The sequence below is a fragment of the Bos javanicus genome, chromosome X, assembly GCF_032452875.1.
Source record: "Bos javanicus breed banteng chromosome X, ARS-OSU_banteng_1.0, whole genome shotgun sequence".
In the NCBI taxonomy this organism is placed as follows: Eukaryota; Metazoa; Chordata; class Mammalia; order Artiodactyla; family Bovidae; genus Bos; species Bos javanicus.
The window spans coordinates 52,137,767-52,159,369 of NC_083897.1; the positions used below are offsets into that span (position 1 = coordinate 52,137,767).

General features: G+C 41.8%; 1 protein-coding gene across 1 annotated transcript; it reads left to right on the forward strand.

Moving 5' to 3' along the window:
• The first annotated feature begins 1,923 nt into the window (after window positions 1-1,923).
• LOC133242944 (casein kinase I-like) lies at window positions 1,924-4,700 on the forward strand. Its single transcript, XM_061409207.1, has one exon. The coding sequence runs from the start codon at window positions 2,752-2,754 to the stop codon at window positions 3,835-3,837; it is 1,086 nt and encodes a 361-aa protein (XP_061265191.1). The 5' UTR covers window positions 1,924-2,751; the 3' UTR covers window positions 3,838-4,700.
• Window positions 4,701-21,603: the final 16,903 nt, after the last annotated feature.

Below are 21,603 nucleotides of genomic sequence, written 5' to 3' on the forward strand. Positions count from 1 at the left end.
GGACAAAGGAATCCCTGGGAAGGCTATAAATGTCCAATCTGTAAAAATTAACCTTAAGCCATAAGTCGCTTATCCTAACGAGACAGGATCCCATAAAGTTGGAAGAAAAAAAGGTTTGCAATCCCTCATAGATAAATACTTAAGACATCACCTCTTAGTACCTTGTCAGTCTCCATGCAATACCCCTATTCTGCCAGCTAAACCAAATTGGGAATATAGAGTGGTACAAGACCTTAGAGTAGTAAACAATGCAGTGGTCCCTATCCATCACCTGTGGCCAATCCTTATAATATATTAGTCCAGATTTCTGGAGGTGCCAAATATTTTACTGTGCTTGACCTCAAGGATGCCGTCTTTTGCATCCCAGTTCATCTCTCACTTCAGTATCTATTTGCCTCCAAGTGGACTAACCCCCACTCTGGCCAATATAATTGGACAGTATTGCCTCAGAGTTTTCAGGACAGGCCACACTTGTTCACCTAGGCCCTGGGTGAGGGAAATACACCTAAAAGAAGGGGCCATTCTGTAGTATGTAGAGGACATATTAATATGCATCCCCACCATGGAGGCCTCAGATCAGAATACTATTGAAGTCCTTAATTTCCTTGGAACCTGGGGCACCAGGGTTTCCCAGAAAAAGCAACCCTGATGCCCATAACAGGTAGAAACCAACACTGAGAAAATTCGACAAGCCACTTGGATTTCAGCAGGCAATTAACCACCAATCCTCACTATTCAATATGGGTGGGAAAACTGAAAAATGGTTCTCTAGTTTGTTCTCTTGGATCTCACAAGGTATAAAAAGATTTCTGGCAGGAGATTTTCATTTTTTTATAACGCTTTTCTTTTCAGTAAATCAGTCATACTGATTTATACTGTATCTTCTCTAGTGCTCTGTTGTCTTCCCTACTGTTGTAAACCTGTGACTAAGACTTTTCAGTCCAAGGGAGGACTCCTGGGACCAACAAGTCCAGATCTTCCATTCTAAAATAGATAAATATGTTAAGCTTTAACCCTGAGATTAACAAAAATATATACCTAAGCAGAATGGTCCTGGCAGGGGCAACATCACTTCCTCTGTCTGGTCAACAGTTAAGGGAACCCTCCCAAAGTTAACCTGGTTCCTTCCCTTTCTAGGCCCTTTAATGGCTATTATAGTTCTCCTTTTTTAGCACTTGTTTGTTTAACATTTTGGTTAAGTTTGTGAGTTTGTGTCTTCTAGGATACAAAGCTTGAAGTAAGGCTCCTGATGCTTCTAGTTCAACCTATTCCAGCAGTTGGCCCAGGTCAAAACAGATCCTTGAAACAGTCATTGAGGGACTTCTACATCTCTAGGATAGGCTAGTGTCTGTGGCCCCCATCCAGTTGGAAGAAGTGTCAGAAGAAGAGACAGTCAAGTCCTTACAGATTAAGAATAAGGATGTGGAGTCTCTCAGAGGGGAAAGGGACAGGCAGGGACCTGAGACCTTTTGCTGCAGTGCTGCAATGCTTGTACTTAGACATACCTCTCTTAGAGCAACTCAATACAAAGACACTATGAGACTAAAAGTAACTGCAAGAATACACGGTTGGGGCAAACTGTGGACACAAGATACAGACAAAAAAACTCAACTGCCACTTTTGAAGAGAGTGGAGCAAAAACAGGGTGTAAAAGCAGGGTACTGAGCATGCCCCCTGCAAACCACCTAAGCCACCCCTCTGGCCCAGCCCCTGAACACACCCCTACCCTCACCCCATATAAGGAACAAGTTCACCTCCCCTCAGGGAGCGAGCAAGCAAGGGAATCTATTGTTTGTTCTTGCTCCCTGCTGCTGCTGCAGAGGCTCCAATAAAGCCTTGCATTAAAAACAATATTACCACTTCACCTCAGTTAGAATGGCTATTTAAAAAAAAAAAAAAAGAGAGAGATAACAAGTGTTGGTGAGGATGTGGAGAAAAACCTGTTAATTTTTAAGTAGCTTATTTTTATATGTGTATAACGGAATATTATTCAGCCATAGAAAAGAAGGAAATTCTATTTTTGACAAGATGGATGGTACTATATGTGGAACCTAAAAGCCAAATTCATAAAAACAGGGTAGAATGGTGGGTGCTAGGGACTGCGGGAAAGGGGAAATGGGGGACTGTTAGTCAAAGGGTACCAACTTCCAGTTATAAGATGAATAAGTTCTGAGGAATCTAAATGAAGTTACAAGATAAATAAGTTTCTGGGGAAACGAATATTTTTTCCCCTTGGGAACCCAGTTTTTCTAGTTATTTGCCTTCATTTATTTTCCCAGCAGAATTTGTACGTTAAAAATATAAGACGCCCAGATTCCTTTCCCAGAATGCCCCGCGCTGCAGAAGAGGCTTCTGGGAGCTGGAGACATATTGGGTTGGCTGGTGCCGGACTCCCGAGATGGTGGCGTTTGTGGTGTAACGGAAGTCCCTCGAGCCCGTGGCAGCGGTTTCGCGGCCTAACTCAGTGCTCGCCTTTTTCACTGAGAAAGTGAGGCAGAGGTGGCAACCACCAGAAACCTAGTAACCTCGAGAACCCCCTCAACCATCAGCGGCTTGGCCAAAAGAAACTGACGGCAGCAGTGATCCGGTTCTGCTTGGCCTATTTTGGGGTCTGTAATCCCAAGAAAGAGCCAGCGGTTTCGGTTTCCTGCCGGCTTCCGCTGCTTTGCTCGGTGGACGAGCTCTCGAGGCCTCTATCTTCCCCTCAGAGGTGTCCGGGTTTAGCCCCAGCCTCCATCTTTGTCTCGAAGAATGGCGAGCAGCAGTGGCTCCAGGTCCGAATTCATTGCTGGAGGGAAATACAAGCTGGTAAGAAAGATTGGGTCTGGCTCCTTCGGGAAAGTCTATTTGGCGATCAATATCACCAACGGTGAGGAAGTGGCAGTGAAGCTAGAACCTCAGAAAGCGAGACAACCCCAGTTGCTGTATGAGAGCAGACTCTATAAGCTTCTTCAGGGCGGGGTTGGCATTCCCCGCATATGGTGGTATGGTCAGGAAAAGGACTATAATGTGCTAGTCATGGATCTTCTTGGCCCCAGCCTCGAAGAGCTCTTCAATTACTGTTCAAGACGGTTCACAATGAAAACTGTACTTATGTTAGCTGACCAGATGATCAGTAGAATCGAATATTTGCATACAAAGGATTTTATACACAGAGATATTAAACCAGATAACTTTCTAATGGGTGCTGGGTCTCACTGTAATATGTGTTTAGAATGTCAAGCAAGGAAGAGGAAAAGGGGCATGTCTGGTAGTACTTCTCAGGACCCAGCTTCCTCAAACTCAAACCAGTTATTCCTTGTTGATTTTGGTTTGGCCAAAAGGTACAGAGACAGCAAGACAAAGCAACACATTCCATACAAAGAAAAGAAAAGTCTCACTGGTACTGCTCGGTATGCTAGCCTCAATTCACATCTTGGTATTGAACAGAGTCGACGAGATGACATGGAATCATTAGGATATGTTTTGATGTATTTTAATAGAAGCAGCCTGCCGTGGCAAGGAATAAAGACTGCAACAATGAAGCAAAAATACGAAAAGATTTGCGAAAGTAAGATGGCCACACCTATTGAAGCTTTATGTAATGGATTTCCCTCAGAATTTGCTACGTACTTAAACTATTGTCGTGGACTGCGCTTTGAGGAAGCCCCGGATTACACCTACCTCAGGCAGCTTTTCCGCACTCTTTTCAGGACCCTGAATTACCAATATGACTACGCATTTGATTGGATATTAAAGCAGAGAGCAGCACAGCAGGCAGCCTCTTCAAGTGGGCAGGGTCAGCAGGCCCAAACCGCCACCACCACAGGCAAGAAAACTGACCAAAAAAAAGAGTAACATGAAAAGGTTTGTAAGCCCGAGTCAAGGAGCAGAAGCAGCAGAGTAAGATGATTGCAGCAGCATGTTTCTCCCCAAATCTAGAAATTTTCGTTCATATGTACACTGGCCAGTGACTGTGGACAAACGTTCACTTGGGGTAAAGAACGTAATTTAAGTATAAACTGGCTCTGGGCAGCATTGGTGATGCAGTGTGCTGAGTTGTAGCCGCTGTAATTGTGAATATTAATGAGATTGTGAAACGTGTTGTCCAGTTTTTTGTTGCATTCTTTCAGGTGGAAAAGTTAACTGGTTCACACACACATTGGTGGAGAAATTGTGCATATGCCAGTTTTTTGTTAACATCGTTTATTTTCAACTATGTTGCTTTGAGATCTCGTTTCAGAAACAGGGCATGAACAGTCTTCTGCCACAGTTGAGATGGTTGTGCTACTGCTGCTGCTGCAAAGTCGCATCAGTCGTGTCCGAATCTGCGTGACTCCATAGACGGCAGCCCACCAGACTCCCCCGTCCCTGGGATTCTCCGGGCAAGAACACTGGAGTGGGTTGCCATGAGACGGTTGTAAATGCTCACAATTGTGCATTCTTAAGGTCTATTCACCCCCTGGGTTCCGCAAGTTGTTCACTTAAAACATTTTTTAAATGGTTGGTTTCTTGTTTGCAAGGCAGCTGATACGGTAGCAACCAAAGATTCCGGTGTTCCTGCATATGAAAGACTCTGCTTGCTTACCTGTGCTGAAATAACACCGTTAAAGTGAAGACTTAAGAAAAACACATTGACTACTAGATTATCTGTAGGACTCTTGTTAACTCTGTAATGTTCTTGGTATTTAAAAAAGCATATTTGTCACAGAAATTTAACATTTTACAACTGAACATGTATGTGTGTTGCTTAGATTAATTAATCATTATAAACATTTGTATGATGTGGGATTTTTTTATTTTGAAATGTGTTTTTTACAAATTATAAACAAATGTAGAACATTGCTTGGCACACTGTAGGCTATCACTAAATACTTGTGTGAATGAATATATTTTGCATATTTTTAAACTTTATTCTTAAGTAGCTTATCTTTCCTCATGATTATTAGAAATTGAATATCTTACATGCTCTGTTTATTTTTATATATGAAACTGATTGTTTTTGCATAGTGATTTTATAAGCAACCTATTTATGAAGTTTTCAAAGTTTCAAATAGTTTTTAATTGATTCAGCTTTGTTGCATTTGCATTAATGATAATTTGCCTCCTTTTCAATATAAATATCATAAAAAACATAACTCTTAAAACATTGCTAGGCACACTGTAGTTTATCAGTAAATACTTGTGTGAATGAATATATTTTGCATATTTTTAAAGTTTATTCTTAAGTAGCTTATCTTTCCTCATGATTATTAGAAATTGAATATCTCACATGTTCTGTTTATTTTTATATATGAAACTGATTGTTTTTTGCATAGTGATTTTATAAGCAACCTCTTTATGAAGTTTTTAAAGTTTCAGATAGTTTTTAATTGATTCTCTCAGCTTTGTTGCATTTGTATTAATGATAATCTTGCCTGCTTTTCAATATAAATATCATAAAAAACATAACTCTTAAAACATTGCTAGGCACACTGTAGTTTATCAGTAAATACTTGTGTGAATGAATATATTTTGCATATTTTTAAAGTTTATTCTTAAATAGCTTATCTTTCCTCATGATTATTAGAAATTGAATATCTTACATGCTGTTTATTTTTATATATGAAAGTGGTTGTTTTTTGCATAGGGATTTTATAAGCAACCTCTTTATGAAGTTTCTAAAGTTTTAAATAGTTTTTAATTGATTCAGCTTTGTTTCATTTGCAGTAATGATAATCTTGCCTCCTTTTCAATATAAATATAAAATAAATAAAAACATGACTCTTAGAACATTGCTTGGCACACACTGTAGTTTATCAGTAAATGGTTGTGTGAATGAATATATTTTGCATATTTTAAAAGTTTATTCTCAAGTAGCTTACCTTTCCTGATTATTAGAAATTGAATATTTATCTTAAATGTACTGTTTATTATTTTTATATATGAAAGTGGTTGCTTTTGCATATTGATTTTATAACCAACCTCTTTATGGAGTTCCTAAAGTTTCAAATAGTTTTTAATTGGTTCTCTCAGGTTTGTTTCATTTGCAGTAATGATAATCTTGCCTCCTTTCCAATATAAATACTATGTTTAATTCTGTGAACGTGTATACCTGAGGCCAATTTATGTTGATGTATGGCAAAAACCATTGCAATAGTGTAGTTATTCTCCAATTAAAATAGATAAATAAATAATTGTGTGAAAACTAACAGCCTTGTCTTCCTGATTTTTATGGGAATGCTTCTAGTATTTATTCCTCAAGCATGAAGAACTTCTTGTTAGAAGTTCATATATATTTTTATCATATTAAAGAAGTATCTACCTGTTCTTACTTCAATAAGCTGTATTCAGAAGATACATGGCTTCAAGTACAATTTGATTAATATTCTCTGTCATGCTCTTACTTACATATAAGCTTCACCCTTGAGCTGACCACTCTAATGGAACCAAAATAGTGGCAATAGATCTAGGCCCTACATCAGCACATCTTTATCAGCATAGATTTCCAGCAGGAAAAAGAATCCAACTCGGCTGGCTCAAGAAACTTGAATGTAGGGACTATTCAAAGAGATATGTGCAAGATTAAGAGACCAAATTAGGGATTTTGAGATACCCAGAGACTAGCAATAGCAGGCAGAGAAGGCAATGCCACCCCACTCCAGTACTCATGCCTGGCAAATCCCATGGACAGAGGAGCCTGGTAGGCTGCAGTCCATGGGGTCACGAAGAGTCAGACACACTGAGCGACTTCACTTTCACTTTTCACTTTCATGCAATGGAGAAGGAAATGGCAACCCACTCCAGTGTTCTTGCCTGGAGAATCCCAGGGACGGGGCAGCCTGGTGGGCTGCCATCTATGGGGTCACACAGAGTCGGACACGACTGAAGCGACTATGCTGATAAAGATGTGCTGATGTAGGGCCTAGATCTAACAATAAAGTTATTGGTAATCACTGCTAATAAAACACAGCCCAAATCGGGGAGGGAGCAAGAAAGAAATATGTTGTCTTCTCTCTCTGCCCTCCAAAGTTCTGTCAGTGTACTTCATTGGTCAAACCCAAAGAGACCCCAACCAGAAACGAAGCCTGAGGATATAATCCAAAAGGATTGGCCTCCTAGGGCATAGAACAGAACTGAGGAGGGCAGGAATGGATCATGAGGTGGGGCAAAATATTTTTGTTCTCTTAGGGTCAGAATTCTATAAAAAGGTGTTTTATCAAGCAAGGTTTCTCTTAACTGCGTATGCAAAAAGAACTAGTTTTGGAATTTCAAAAGAGTTTCATTTCATCTTATTTTTTTCCTTAGTCATAGGTTCATAGCTGTAATCAGACCATTTTTCCAGAATGTGCTCCAGAAGACTTTTCCTTAGGAACAGATGAAACTTTTACCATCCTTTAAAAACAGAAAGATAAAATACAAATGGCACCTCTAAAAGCAAACCTTAGCATCTGAAGAAACAATGAACCAGTTTACAAATCAGGTAGAAGTTCGACAACTATTCCCCATTCCAACAGGGTAAACCCCCATAAATACAAAATGAATGCTCTTATTCTGGAGAGGAAGGGAGTTTTCAGTTGGACACAACAATAAGATTCATCCTATTTTGAGTCCATCAACTCCTAAATGCTGGTTGATTAACAGAAAAAGATCAAGAGTGGGTATTACCAGAAAGAAACTAAAACCAGAGCCTTGTTCCCTTTACCACAGAATTGAAAGCACTGTGGACCAGCAATACCTGGTCAGTGTCAAGCACTCAGGGCTGTCCCTGAGACAAAGGGAAGTCAGTGCCCTCAGGCAGAGCCTGCCTTTTCTCTTGGGAAGAGCCTGAAACACTGCAGGAGAGCTGAAGGCAGGGACCTGCTTTTACTTGAGTGACACTCCTGCTCTGTGAAATGGTGCTGGGAAGGGGTGGAAAAGGTAGTAGAAAATTCCATGCTTATAAACATTGTCAAAAACAATGGAGATTGTAGTGGAGGATAATTAAGAAGAGGCTGGTAGCACTAACACAAGGAAAATGTCAGAACAGTCACAAGTTTACTGAAGAGAAATCAGGGAAAGACAACCAATCAGAGCCCTCCTGGAATTACCCACAATTGTGAAGGTCAGGAAGACTGTGCATATGCTAGGCTGCATCCACTTAGAATCAGAGAAAGGCATGGAACAGGCTTGAAGGGTATAAAACAAAGAAAAGCAAAGAATATGTTGTCCATTATTTGTTTCTACAAGGTTTAAGTCATAAGTCACTGCCATTGCTGACCAACAGTACACCCTGGAAAGAATTCAGGATGAAAAACAGGATGAAGCACTCTGTGCTTTAGAAAAACAGGCCCCCGAGATAGCTAGATATCATGGAAGATGTTGAATCAACCCAGATTCTTATATCTTCTCATACATTAAATAAATTAAAATCATTAACTGAGATACCTGTTCCTCATGACTCTCCAGTGAAGTTGCTCAGTCGTGTCTGACTCTTTGTGATCCCATGGACTGTAGCCTACCAGGCTCCTCCATTCATGGAATCTTCCAGGCAAGAGTACTGGATTGGGTTGCCATCTCCGGGGGATCTTCCCGACCCAAGGATCGAACCCAGGTCTCCCGCATTGCAGACAGATGCTTTACCATGTGAGCCACTAGGGAAGCCCTCATGATTAGCAGTAAGCTTTTACTGAAATGTATGCTTGACTGTACATATTCCCTCAGTTCAGTTCAGTTCAGTGACTCAGTTGTGTCCGACTCTTTGCGACCCTATGAACTGCAGCATGCCAGGCCTCCCTGTCTGTCAGCAACTCCCAGAGCCTACCCAAACTCATGTCCATTGAGTCGGTGATGCCATCCAACCATCTCATCCTGTGTTGTCCCCTTCTCCTCCTGCCCTCAATCTTTCCCAGCATCAGGGTCTTTTCAAATAAGTCAGCTCTTTGCATCAGGTGGCCAAAGTATTGGAGCTTCAACATCAGTCCTTCCAATGAACACCCAGGACTGATCTCCTTTAGGATGGACTGGTTGGATCTCCTTGCAGTCCAGGGGACTCTCAAAAGTCTTCTCCAACACCACAGTTCAAAAGCATCAATTCTTAGGTGCTCAGCTTTCTTTATAGTCCAACTCTCACATCCATCTATGATTACTGGAAAAACTATAGCCCTGACTAGACAGACCTTTGTTGGCAAAGTAATGTCTCTGCTTTTTAATATTCTGTCTAGGTTGGTCATAACTTTCCTTAGTCAAAATCATATATATCCTAGCTTCTGTGCCTACCTCTTCAGAGCTGACCTCTCAGAGCTACAGAGAGGCTGTTTCCTGGGATACAGTCCTCAGTAAAACACTGAATAAAAGTTAACTCACAGCTTTTACATTGTGTCTTTTTTCCTTTCCACTGAAAAAGGATTCACTTAGCTATACACAGACCCCTAAACACCTGGCAAAAGTCTTACTGACACAAGGAGCTTAAACACAACCTCTGACCAAGCACTGACTGAACGATAGTTTACTCTGTTGTTGTTCAGTTGCCAAGTCGTGTCTGACTCTGCAACCCCAAGTTACTGTGACCCAGGGACAAATCCTAAAGAGCCAAGGTTAAAAATAAAATCACAGAGCTTCCCTGGCAGCTCAGTGGTAAAGCATCCGCCTGCCAATGCAGGAGACATGGGTTTGATCTCTGATTCAGGAAGATCCCACATGCTGTGGAGCAACAAATCCCATAAGCCACAACTATTGAGCTTGTGCTCTAGACCCTGGGAACTGCAACCATTGAGCCCAGGTACCACAACTATAGGAAGCCTGTACCCTAGAGCCCATGCTCAGCAACAAGAGAAGCTACCACAATGAGAAGCCCATGCACTGCAACTAGAGAGTAGCCCCTGCTCCCCGCAACTAGAGAAAACCCACACAGCAACGAAGACTCAGCACAGCCAAAAATAAATAAATAAAATTATTATAAAAAATAAAAACAATCACAGTCATTCATGGCAATATGGAAGGATGTGTGAATGCCCAAGGCATACACTTTCAGGAGTAATCAGAGAACATCTGAGCTAGTAGTCCTTGGCTGAATTAGCTATAGGCAAAATATATAAACTCGCTGAAACATTGTTGCTTATGGTACAATACAACCAGAAAAATTACATTTAATAAAACCAGGTTCTGAAACTGAACATAGAATAAGACTCCAATTCTGTACCAAAAAAACTCAAGGACTTTTATGGGCTGAATGTGTGTCTTCCCAAAATTTATACTTTGAAAGCCTTACCCCCAGTATGGCTGTATTTGAAAATAGGTCCTCTAAATTGAAGCTCCAATACTTTAGCCACCTGATGCGAACAGTCGACTCATTGGAAAAGACCCTGATGCTGGTAAAGATTGAAGTCAGAAGGAGAAGAGGGTGACAGAAGATGAGATGATTGGATGGGATCATCAATTCACTGGACATGAATTTGGGTAAACTCTGGGAGATGGTGAGGGACAGAGAAGCCTGGCATGCTACAATCCATGGGGTCTTGAAGAGTTGGACACAACCTGGTGACTGAACAACAGATGAGTCCATAAGAATGGATCCCTTATCTTACAAGATTAGTGTCCTTATAAGAAGGGGTATGAGAAAGCTCACTCGCTCTCCACACACATGCACCAAGAAAAGGCCATGAGAGGTCAAAGTGAGAGGGCAGCTATCCACAAGCCAGGAGGAAAGCTCTCATGGAAACTAAATTTGCCAGCACCTAATCTTGGACATTCCAGGCTCTAGAACTGTGAGAAATAAATTTCTGTTGTTTAACCACCCAGTCTGACTCTGTGCAATCCTATGTACTGTAGCCCACCAGGCCCTTCTGTCCATTGGGATTCTCCAGGCAAGAATATTGGAGTGGGTTAAAACTGACTATAAGACTACTTAATTTTCCAAAACATCTAGGAATGTTATCCATTTCTATCTTAGCTTCAGTGCTACCCCAAGAGCTAGACACAAGTCCCCCCTAAACCCCATGCTTTCAAGGGTCTTGCATATCACACACACACACACACACACACACACACACACTTATTAAAGAGCATATGGGTGCCTGTGTCACATGGGATCTGGTGCTCATTGGTGGTAGAGTGCAGCTTATAAGCCCAAACATCTGTACTTTGACTAACACTTTCAGGCTTCAGGAAAATGCTTCTCCACATCTGTTTCCCCGTCTCCTCTAAACAATAGGCAACTGTGTCCAAATGCCAAGAAGATTTGTGGGTTGTGCCACTGCTGACATAAGAGACAGACATTAGTTCAAATTACAGGGAAGATTTTAGCAGTGAACCACCTAAGAAAGAGAAAAAACAAGCTAACTTATCAGAGCCTTCTTTTCAGATACATGAATTCCATAGGTTTTTGCCTACAAACTTTCATATCCCAATAGTGTCCATTTTCTGGCTTGTATTTATTTTCTGGTTTGTGGTTGCAAAAATGAATGTAATAAAAACTACATAAAATGTAATAAAAATGAATGCACTATTTGCAACTGTTGCATATAGAAACTAAAGAATATTTCACAGTATTAAACAACAGATATTACTCTTGATTTGGGGATTTATGAAAAGAGAGAGAGAGATGCATGAATCACTGTCACAGATTGGATCCCCAGGAAACAAATTCTAAGGCAAAGATTAGTATAGGAGGTTTATTGGTGAGAGCTCCTGGGATAAACATTTAAGAAAAAAAAGGGAGAAAATAAGAAGGAATGAAAAGAGGAAAAAAATCAAATGTCAGTGCACCAATGCCTCAGCATATCCTGTAAGGAATTCTGAAGATAGGATGAAATTTAAAAGCCATCTCAAGTGGGGCAAGAAGACCAGGTCTTTATACACAGCATCAATGAGCCACTGCATGTGGGACATGCTGAGAATACAGTGTGATCTTGAACAAGACAATTCTCAGCTGATGCAATGCCTGAATGGGGCTAGCAGCCAAGGGCTCTCTGATGGCAGCATTCCTAACAACTGAAGTAATAAGGTCTTTATTGCTAAAGGAAACTCTGGGCAGGGCATTGCAGCATCCTCCAGAATCCACTCCTTGTGCCTCCCAGATTTGCTTTATATAAGTTCCAGGATCAGGTCTTCCAGGGGTCTGGTGGGTCTCTATTCCTAGGGGAAACTTAGGAAAAACTATAGCCTCCACATTGCAGTTGGTCTCAAAGCTGAAAATGACCATCTTGCTCTCCCACTATCAATTATAGATCCCAATCACTCTTACGGTCTTGCTGGATTGTCTGGTGATATGATCCAGACCCTCATTCCTGATCATCATGACTTTTTCAGGCTGGAATTGCTTTCCTTGTTGATACTCACACACCAAGCCCACCAATCTATAAATAATGCTTGGTTTTTTTCTTCTCAGTCAGCTTGTCAAAAAAGATTCCCTATGAGGCCACAGGTACAAGGTGAGTGAAAGATGCTAGTGCAACAGTGGTGGATATCATGGAGGGTCTGCTTTAGTTGATTGTGCAAGTGTGCAGGGAAAGAGCAAATTTGCGAAAATGGGGTGGTCAGGCTCTCTCATCCCACAGCCTCTCGCTCTTGCCCCACATTTTGTAGATAATGATTATGTAACAGCTGAGATCACTTATAGCACTGTGCATGCATGTCACAAGGTACTCGCTTGGTCACGGATGTGTGTGGTTATGGTGCGTTATGTTATGTCTGCTGCTACGGCTGCTGTGCCAGGCAGAAGAGAATAAATGGTCTGTAGTTCTTATGGCTACTTGCATTTTCTTCCAGCCTCTTAGCTCACACCTTGCCTACCATGAGTTCAGTAAACAGTGCCCACAGTGAGATACAGCGAAACAACTGGCACTGTGAGCAGGGTCAGCAATACAAGGTGCTTAAACACTCCATTCCTGCTTGTGTATAAAACTGCCATCTTGTTACTGGGCCTGCCCATCCTTATACCTTGGAGGATCTGACAGAACTCAGTTGAAAATGAGCAGTTCTGGCTGTATGGCCACTTGCATAGTCACTTGATGTCCTATGGCTGGGTATTCCATCTCTATCAGGATATAGTAGCATATTAGGAGCTGGTTTTTTTTTAAATACTTTTAAAATATACTTTTGAGTATGTAATTCTCCACTGCATGTGGCATGACTTTGTTGCAGAATCTGAGTTCTGGTATAAGTGGTGACCTTCCCATCAGAGCTTACCAAAAACTCCACATGGTATCTTCTGCCAACACAGACACTTCTAATCCTTCAGTTCTGCTGCTCAGTCGTGTCTGACTCTTTGCGACCCCAGTACTGCAGTACACCAGGCTTCCCTGTCTATCACCAACTCCCGGAGTTTTCTCAAACTCATGTCCATTGAGTCAGTGATGCCATTCAACCCTCTCATCCTCTGTCATCCCCTTCTCATCCTGCCTTCCATCTTTCCCAGCATCAGGGTCTTTTCAAATGACTCAGTTCTTCAAATCAGGTGGCCAAAGTATAGGAGTTTCAGCTTCAGCATCAGTCCTTCCAATGAATATTCTGGACTGATTTCCTTTAGGATGGACTGGCTGGATCTCCTTGCAGTCCAAGGGACTCTCAAGAGTCTTCTCCAATGCCACAGTTCAAAAGCATCAATTCTTAGGCGCTCAGCTTTCTTTATAGTGCAACTCTCACATCCATACATGACTACTGGAAAAAGCAAAGTTTCGACTAGACAGACCTTTGTTGGAAAAGTAAAGTCTCTGCTTTTTAATATGATGTCTAGTTTGGTCATGACTCTTCTAAGGAGGAAGTGTCTTAATTTCATGGCTACAGTCACCATCTGCAGTGATTTTGGAGCACAAAAAAGTAAAGTCTGTCACTGTTTCCATTGCTTACCCATCTATTTGCTGTGAAGTGATGGGACCAGATGCCATGATCTTAGTTTTCTGCATGTTGAGCTTTAAGCCAACTTTTTCACTCTCCTCTTTCACTTTCATCCAGAGGCTCTTTAGTTCTTTGTTTTCTGCCATAAGGGTGGTGTCATATGTATTTCATATGTCATATTTCTCCCTGCAATCTTGATTCCAGCTTGTGCTTCCTCCAGCCCAGCATTTCTCATGATGTACTCTGCATATAAGTTAAATAAGCAGGGTGACAATATACAGCCTTGTCTTACTCCTTTTCCTATTTGGAACCAGTCTGTTGTTCCATGTCCAATTCTAACTGTTGGTTCTTGACTTGTATACAGATTTCTCAGGAGGCTGGTCAGATGGTCTGGTATTCCTATCTCTTTCAGAAATTTCCACAGTTTGTTGTGATCCACACAGTCAAAGGCTTTGGGATAGTCAATAAAGCAGAAATAGATGTTTTTCTGGAACTCTCTTACTTTGTCGATGATCCAAAGGATGTTGGCAATTTGATCTCTGGCTCCTCTGCCTTTTCTAAATCCAGCTTGAACATCTGGAAGTTCACGGTTCACGTACTGTTGAAGCCTGGCTTGGAGGATTTTGAGCATTACTTTGCTAGCTTGTGAGATGAGTGCAATTGTGTGGTAGTTTGCACATTCTTTGGCATTGGCTTTCTTTGGGATTGGAATGAAAACTGACCTTTTCCAGTCCTGTGGCCACTGTTGAGTTTTCCAAATTTGCTGGCATATTGAGTGCAACACTTTCACAGCATCATCTTTCAGGATTTGAAATAGCTCAGCTGGAGTTCCATCACCTCCACTAGCTTTGTTTGTAGTGATGTTTCCTAAGGCCTACTTGACTTCACATTCCAGGATGTCTGGCTCTAGGTGAGTGATCACACCATCGTGATTATCTGGGTCATGAAGATCTTTTTTGTATAGTTATTCTGTGTATTCTTGCCACCTCTTCTTAATATCTTCTGCTTCTGTTAGAATGAAAGCCACAATCACAGAAAACTAATCAGTCTGATCACGTGGACCACAGCCTTGTCTAACTCAGTGAAACTATGAACCATGCTGTGTATGCCCACCCAAGATGGACAGGTCATGGTGGAGAGTTCTGACAAAAGGTGGTCCACTGGAGAAGGGAATGGCAAACCACTTCAGTATTCTTGCCTTGAAAACCCCATGAACTGTATGAGAAGGCAAAATGATAGGATACTGAAAGATGAACTCCCCAGGTCGGTAGGTGCCCAATATGCTACTGGAGATCAGTGGAGAAATAACTCCAGAAAGAATGAAGAGTTGGACCCAAAGCAAAAACAATACCCAGTTGTGGATGTGACTGGTGATAGAAGCAAGGTCCGATGCTGTAAAAAGCAATATTGCATAGGAACCTGGAATGTTAGGGCCATGAATCAAGGCAAATTGGAAGTGGTCAAACAGGAGATGACAAGAGTGAATGTCAACATTTTAGGAATCAGCAAACTAAAAGGGACTAGAATGGGTGAATTTAACTCAGATGAGCATTGTATCTACTATTGTGGGCAAGAATCCCTTAGAAGAAATGGAGTAGCCATCAGAGTCAACAAAAGAGTCTGAAATGCAGTACTTGGATGCAATCTCAAAAATGACAGAATGATCTCTGTTCATTTCCAAGGCAAACCATTCAATATCACAGGAATCCAAGTCTATGCCCCAACCAGTAATGCTGAAGAAGCTGAAGTTGAACAGTTCTATGAAGACCTACAAGACCTTCTAGAACAAACACCCAAAAAAGATGTCATTTTCATTATAGGGGACTGGAATGCAAAAGTAGGAAGTCAAGAAACACCTGGGGTAACAGGCAAATTTGGCCTTGGAATATGGAATAAAGCAGGGCAAAGGCTAATAGAGTTCTGCCAAGAGAACGCACTGGTCATAGCAAACACCCTCTTCCAACAACACAAGAGAAGACTCTACACATGGACATCACCAGATGGTCAACACTGAAATCAGATTGATTATATTCTAATACCTTAGAGTTTATTTTTCACATGGTCCAAGTGGCGGCTGTTTGAAACCCCTGGACCTGCTATAGGCTCTTCTTTTGTTCTAGGCCCCACTCAAAGTTGGCAGCTTTTCGTGTCACCCAATATATGGGTCAAAATAGTAAATTCCAGATGTAAATGTGCTGCTTCCAGAATCCAATAAAGCCTACAAGATGTTGACTTTCCTACTTCATGGGATGACCCAGACCATTCAGCATCTGAAAACTGCACCTAATGTAGCCAGACCCTGGATCTTTGTAAGGTTTACTTCCCATCCTCCTGAGTACACATGTCTTAGCCTCCAGTGTGCTAGCCATTTCTTGGCCATTTGGTCCAATTAACATGATATCATCAACATAGTGGGCTATTAACAGTATTATATTCAGGTAGTCCAGATCTCTTCAAATTATGTAATGACAGAGGACAGGGAGTTAGTAGAGTCTTGAGGAAAAACTATAAATGTATACTGTTGCCATCTATGTGAATGTGAACTTTTAAGATGTTCCATTCTGATAGGGATAGGAAAAATAATTTTCCAAACCAATACCTGATTACTAGGTACCTAAGGCCATAATGGAGAAGGCAATGGCACTGCACTCCAGTACTCTTCCCTGGCAAATCCCATGGACGGAGGAGCCTGGTAGGCTGCAGTCCATGGGGTCACGAAGAGTCAGACACGACTGAGCGACTTCACTTTCACTTTTCACTTTCATGCATTGGAGAAGGAAATGGAAATCCACTCCAGTGTTCTTGCCTGGAGAATCCCAGGGACAGGGGAGCCTGGTGGGCTGTCGTCTATGGGGTTGCACAGAGTCAGACACGACTGAAGCGACTTAGCAGCAGCAGCAGCAGCAAGGCCATATTATTCTGTTCTAGCAAAGATATTGTATCTGACATGAGAGCTGCACTTGTGCCACTACTTGGTTGAGTTTGCAGTAGTCTATGTCATTTACTGGACTCTGTCCACATTTTGCAGGGGCCCAAACTGATTTAATGGAGATATGATGGGGACCACAGCCCAGAATTCTTTAGGTCTTTAAAGGTGGCACTGACTTCTGCAATCTTCTCAAAGATGCTATCTATATGTTTTCATTTACTGTCTTTGCCAAGGAAGAGCAAGGAAATTTCAAAGCTTCCACTTGACCTCATCTACAAATAGCTCTGACTCCACATGCCAAGAAGGGGTTTACCAGGTGGCTCAGTGGATAAAGAATTCACCTGCACTGCAGGGGACACAGGATACATGGGTTCGATCCCCAGGTTGGGACGACCTCCTGGAGGAGGGCATGGAAACCCACTCCAGTGTTCTTGCCTGGAGAATCCCATGGACAGGGGAGCCTGGCTGGCTACAGTCCATAGAGTCACAAAGAACTGGATATGAGTGAAGCAACTTAGTGGTCATGCCACATGCCAAGGAACCAATATGGGACTTGTACCAACTATCGTAATGTCTATTCCAATTATATATTCAGAAACCAAGAAAATAACCATTGAGTGAGTCTGTGGACACAGTGGAGCTACTGTAAACCCAACAGAGACCAAGAGCCTATCTAATTTCTGGCTCCCATCTGCCCCTGTTCTAACAAGTTGAGGCATGATGACACGTTAGTTCTCTGGATATCAATAGCAACTCACAGCCAGGGTCCATCAGCCCTCAAAATGTTTGGGTATTCCTCTTTCCTCAGCACACAGTTACCTTAGTAGAGGGAAGGACTGGATGAAAGGGAAGAACTGGGATGCCCAGGACTGGGTACCCCACTCCTTTAAACAGTGCACTCTGAATCAAAAACTGACTTAAGGCCAAAGCTGTACAAGGAGGAATGTAATTCTTATTGAGGCACATTCCCTCAGGCTCCTGAGCATCTCTAATTTTTTTTTATTGCATGGATTGAATAAAACCTGTCAGATGTTTTTTTCCTAGAGTAATGTGTTATATTGACCACCACATTCTATTAACTGTCTTAACCATTTCAACAACCTCAGATATGCAGATGATACCACTCTAATGGTAGAATGTGAAGAGGAACTAAAGAGCCTCTTGATGAGGGTGAAAGGAGAGTGAAAAGCTGGCTTGAATCTCAACATTGAAAAAACTAAGACCATAGCACCCACTTCATGGTAAATAGAAGGGGAAAAAGTGGAAGCAGTGACAGATTTTATTTTCTTGGGCTCCAAAACCACTGCGGACTGTAGCCATGAAATTAAGACACTTGTTTCTTGGAAGGAAAGCTACAATAAACCTAGACAGTGTGTTAAAAAGTAGAGACATCATTTTGTAGACAAAGGTCTGTATAGCCAAAGGTATGTTTTTTTCAATAGTCACGTATGGATGTGAGAGTTGGACCATAAAGAAGGCTGAGCACCGAAAAATTGATGCTTTAGAATTGTGATGCTGGAGAAGACTCTTGAGAGTCCCTTGGACTGCAAGGAGATCAAACCAGTCAATCCTAAAGGAAGGACTGATGCTGAAGCTGCAGCTCCTATACTTTGGCCACCTGACTCGAAAAGCTTACTCATTAGAAAAGACCCCGATGCTGGGAAAGATTGAGGGCAAGAGAAGGAGGCGGCAGAGGATGAGATGGTTGGATAGCATCATTGACTCAATGGACATGAGTTTGAGAAAACTTTGGGAGATGGTGGAGGACAGAGGAGCCTGACATGCTGCAGTCCATGGGGTCGCAAAGAGTTGGACACGACTGAGTGACTGAACAACAACTATCGATCCACTGAGAGCACTGTGTTTGTTCTAATAATCCTTTCCAAAGCTTTCTGCAGATCAGGCTTCCCTATTACGCTGACTCAGTGGTGCATTATGGTATTTGCATCCACCTGACTTCTGACAGTTGAGTACAGTTATCTTGCCTCTATTGTTTCAGGTACATCACCATTTCTATCAGTGCTTTTTGTCCTGTAACACCCTCTCCTACACTGAGCCCTGATCTGCACGAGCTAGCCACCACTGCACTTAGTGATGCTGGTACCCCTTTAACCAGTGCATTCCTTATAGCTTTAGAAAATTCTTGCAGCACATAGTCCTCTGGAGGGATTTCTGACTTTATTCTATTCCTGCTTCCCTGAGCCTTCTCCCACCATTGATGTTGTTGTTCGGTTGCTCTTTGTGACTCCATGGACTGCAGCACACCAGGCCTCCCTGTCCCTTACTATCTCCCGGAGTTTGCCCAGGTTCATGTCCATTGAGTCAGTGATGTTAACCAACCACCTCTGACCATCTACTATTGCAACTCTGGCATTTACATCTCACTTAAAGTGGGGAATTTTTTTTTTTTTTCATTCTTTGAGGAGTCATTCTAGTAGTGAGCTCATATTAATCCCCTAGGGTCTTTTCCAGGGTGTTAAATCCTGTATCTTGGGAAAGGACTCTCAAATCCATTCTCCCTTATTCAAATTTTTATTCTAGCTGCCCTGATCAAGGCCCTCAGAATTCAGTCCCGTGCTTACTCCCTCAGCACCTGCTAAGTCCGGCATGCTGGCTAGGTCCTGCTGCTCCTTCCTGAGGTATTCCCTTTCCTTCCTTATTAAGCCCAGCACATCACCAATGCAGTAACGTTTTGATTTAACCCTAGACATAGACCCAGTGACCAGGATGGGAGGTGGGGGAAGATTCTGCAGAAAATACACATTATCTTACCCGGGAAAGGGCTCTGCATATTCAAGCAAGGTGAAGCACTAACCCTTAAAAGGAAGGACCGGGACACTTCTGAATGCTCAAGGGGCTCAGGGAAAGCAGAGGAAGTAAGACATCTAGGGACATCAATCCAGATGTCCCCATTCCATGTGTCAGGGTCATATTCCCTCCTAACGAGGGCCCTGATCTTGGAATATCAATAACCACTCAATTTTCTGGCCTTCTTTATATTTAATATTCCTCACAAATTTCTCAAACATCTACCACACAGCACCAGTTAATAATGCATTCCCTTCCACCAATGCCATTCCAGTTCACTACCAGTGAAAGCTCTAACAACTCCTCTGCTAGATGTTCCACATGCCTATCTACTCCACCTACCACAAATGATGGAATCCTCATTGCCAGCCAGGCAGCAGGTGATCCATCTCCAAAATTTCATCACAGTGTATGCTTTTCTGAACCTCTTCTTGTACCAACTGTTGTAGGTTGGCTTCCTGGAGGGCAGACTCAGAGATAGGATTCAGCATGAAGGGTTTTTATTAAGGAATGTTCTTAGGATCAAAACCTGTAGAAAGGAAAATAAAGAAGAAGGATTGGACAGAGGGAGAAGTTAAGCTGTCTCATTTGGGGCAAGAAGATCATGTAGATCAGTCATTGAATGTGAAGTCCCCCAGAAAGGAGGTATGACCTTGGGGGAGGTGGCTTTCTAGCTGAGGCAATTCCTGAAGAGAGTTGACAGCTGAGGGCTGTCTGCTGGAAACACTCCAAGCAACTGAAATAATAAACTCTTTATTCCTAAAGGAGGATTAGAGTAGCAGATTGCAGAATTCACTGCAAGTGTGACATCATTTTTTCCACTGGAAAGTTGGTGACCATCAAATGCTAGAATTGAGAAGAGCTTTACTTTCAAAACAGTTAATGAAATTTAAAATTTCAAACATTTATACTTATATTTACAACCTTACTTAAGCAGTGTTTATTTTAAATTTTTAATTTATACCTTCCAAATACTTAGAGATGAGTATGTGAACCTCTATGTATACTTTTGCTCTAGTTCCCCAAAATGCTATTGACAGGCCTGCTTAGCCTGAATTCATCCATTTCCCTCTTGGCAAATTATGCAAAAGTCCTGGTTTACATTAATACAAGAAAATACATAAAAGTGAAAACAGGTAAAATTATCCATTAATCTTACACTCATAGGGAACTATCCACATTCTCAAAATATACACACCAAATTTTATACATAGAGGTAATTTAAATATATGCTCTTTCTTCATAAAAGTTATAGAATATGCCTTTGCAGCCTATTTTCTCCATTACATATATATACACACACACACACACACAGAATTTTCCCATGTAAATAAGTGTAGTTGCCTACCATCACTTTCAAGAGTTGAATAATGTTTCACATCATTCATTATTAATAATGTGTAGACATACCTTAAGTGCCTATTTCAAGACACTTGGGTCATTCACAATTTTTCACTCTTCAAAACAGTGCGAAGATGCACAGCCTTGTACAAGACAATTATTTGATTATCTCCTAAGAATAAATTAGTATAAATGGAATTACTGGGTCAAAGAGCATGCACATCTTGAAAGCTTCTAAAACATGTATCCAGATGGATCTTGTACCAAGTATGCTCCCACTAGCACAGTTTGAAGGTGCCCCTCCTCCCACACTTCACCACACTTTGGGATGGAAGGGAGGTAGATCTCCAGTATGGATGTCATCAGCCACCTCAATGGTTCCATAAGGCCCTACCCCAACCAACCTTGTAAAAGAAAGTTGATAGAAGCACTAAAAAGCATTCTTTCTTCTATTATGCTCTGCGTGCTCAGTCACTTCGGTCGTGTCCAACTCTTTGCAACCCCATGAACTGTAGCCTGCCAGGCTCCTCTGTCCATGGGATTTTTCCCAGCAAGAATACTGGAGTGGGTCGCCATACTCTCTTCCAGGGAATCTTCCCGACCCAGGGATCGAACCCGTGTCTCCTGTGTCTCCTGCATTGGCAGGTGGGTTCTTTACCACTGAGCCACCAGGGAGGCCCTTCTTCTATTATATTTTCTCATAATATCAAAATAATAACTACTGTATTCATTCCCATAGATAGCAGAGTTGG

Excerpts from the sequence above, each read along its gene's own strand:
- LOC133242944 (XM_061409207.1), top strand. The coding sequence starts at position 2,752 with ATGGCGAGCAGCAGTGGCTCCAGGTCCGAATTCATTGCTGGAGGGAAA.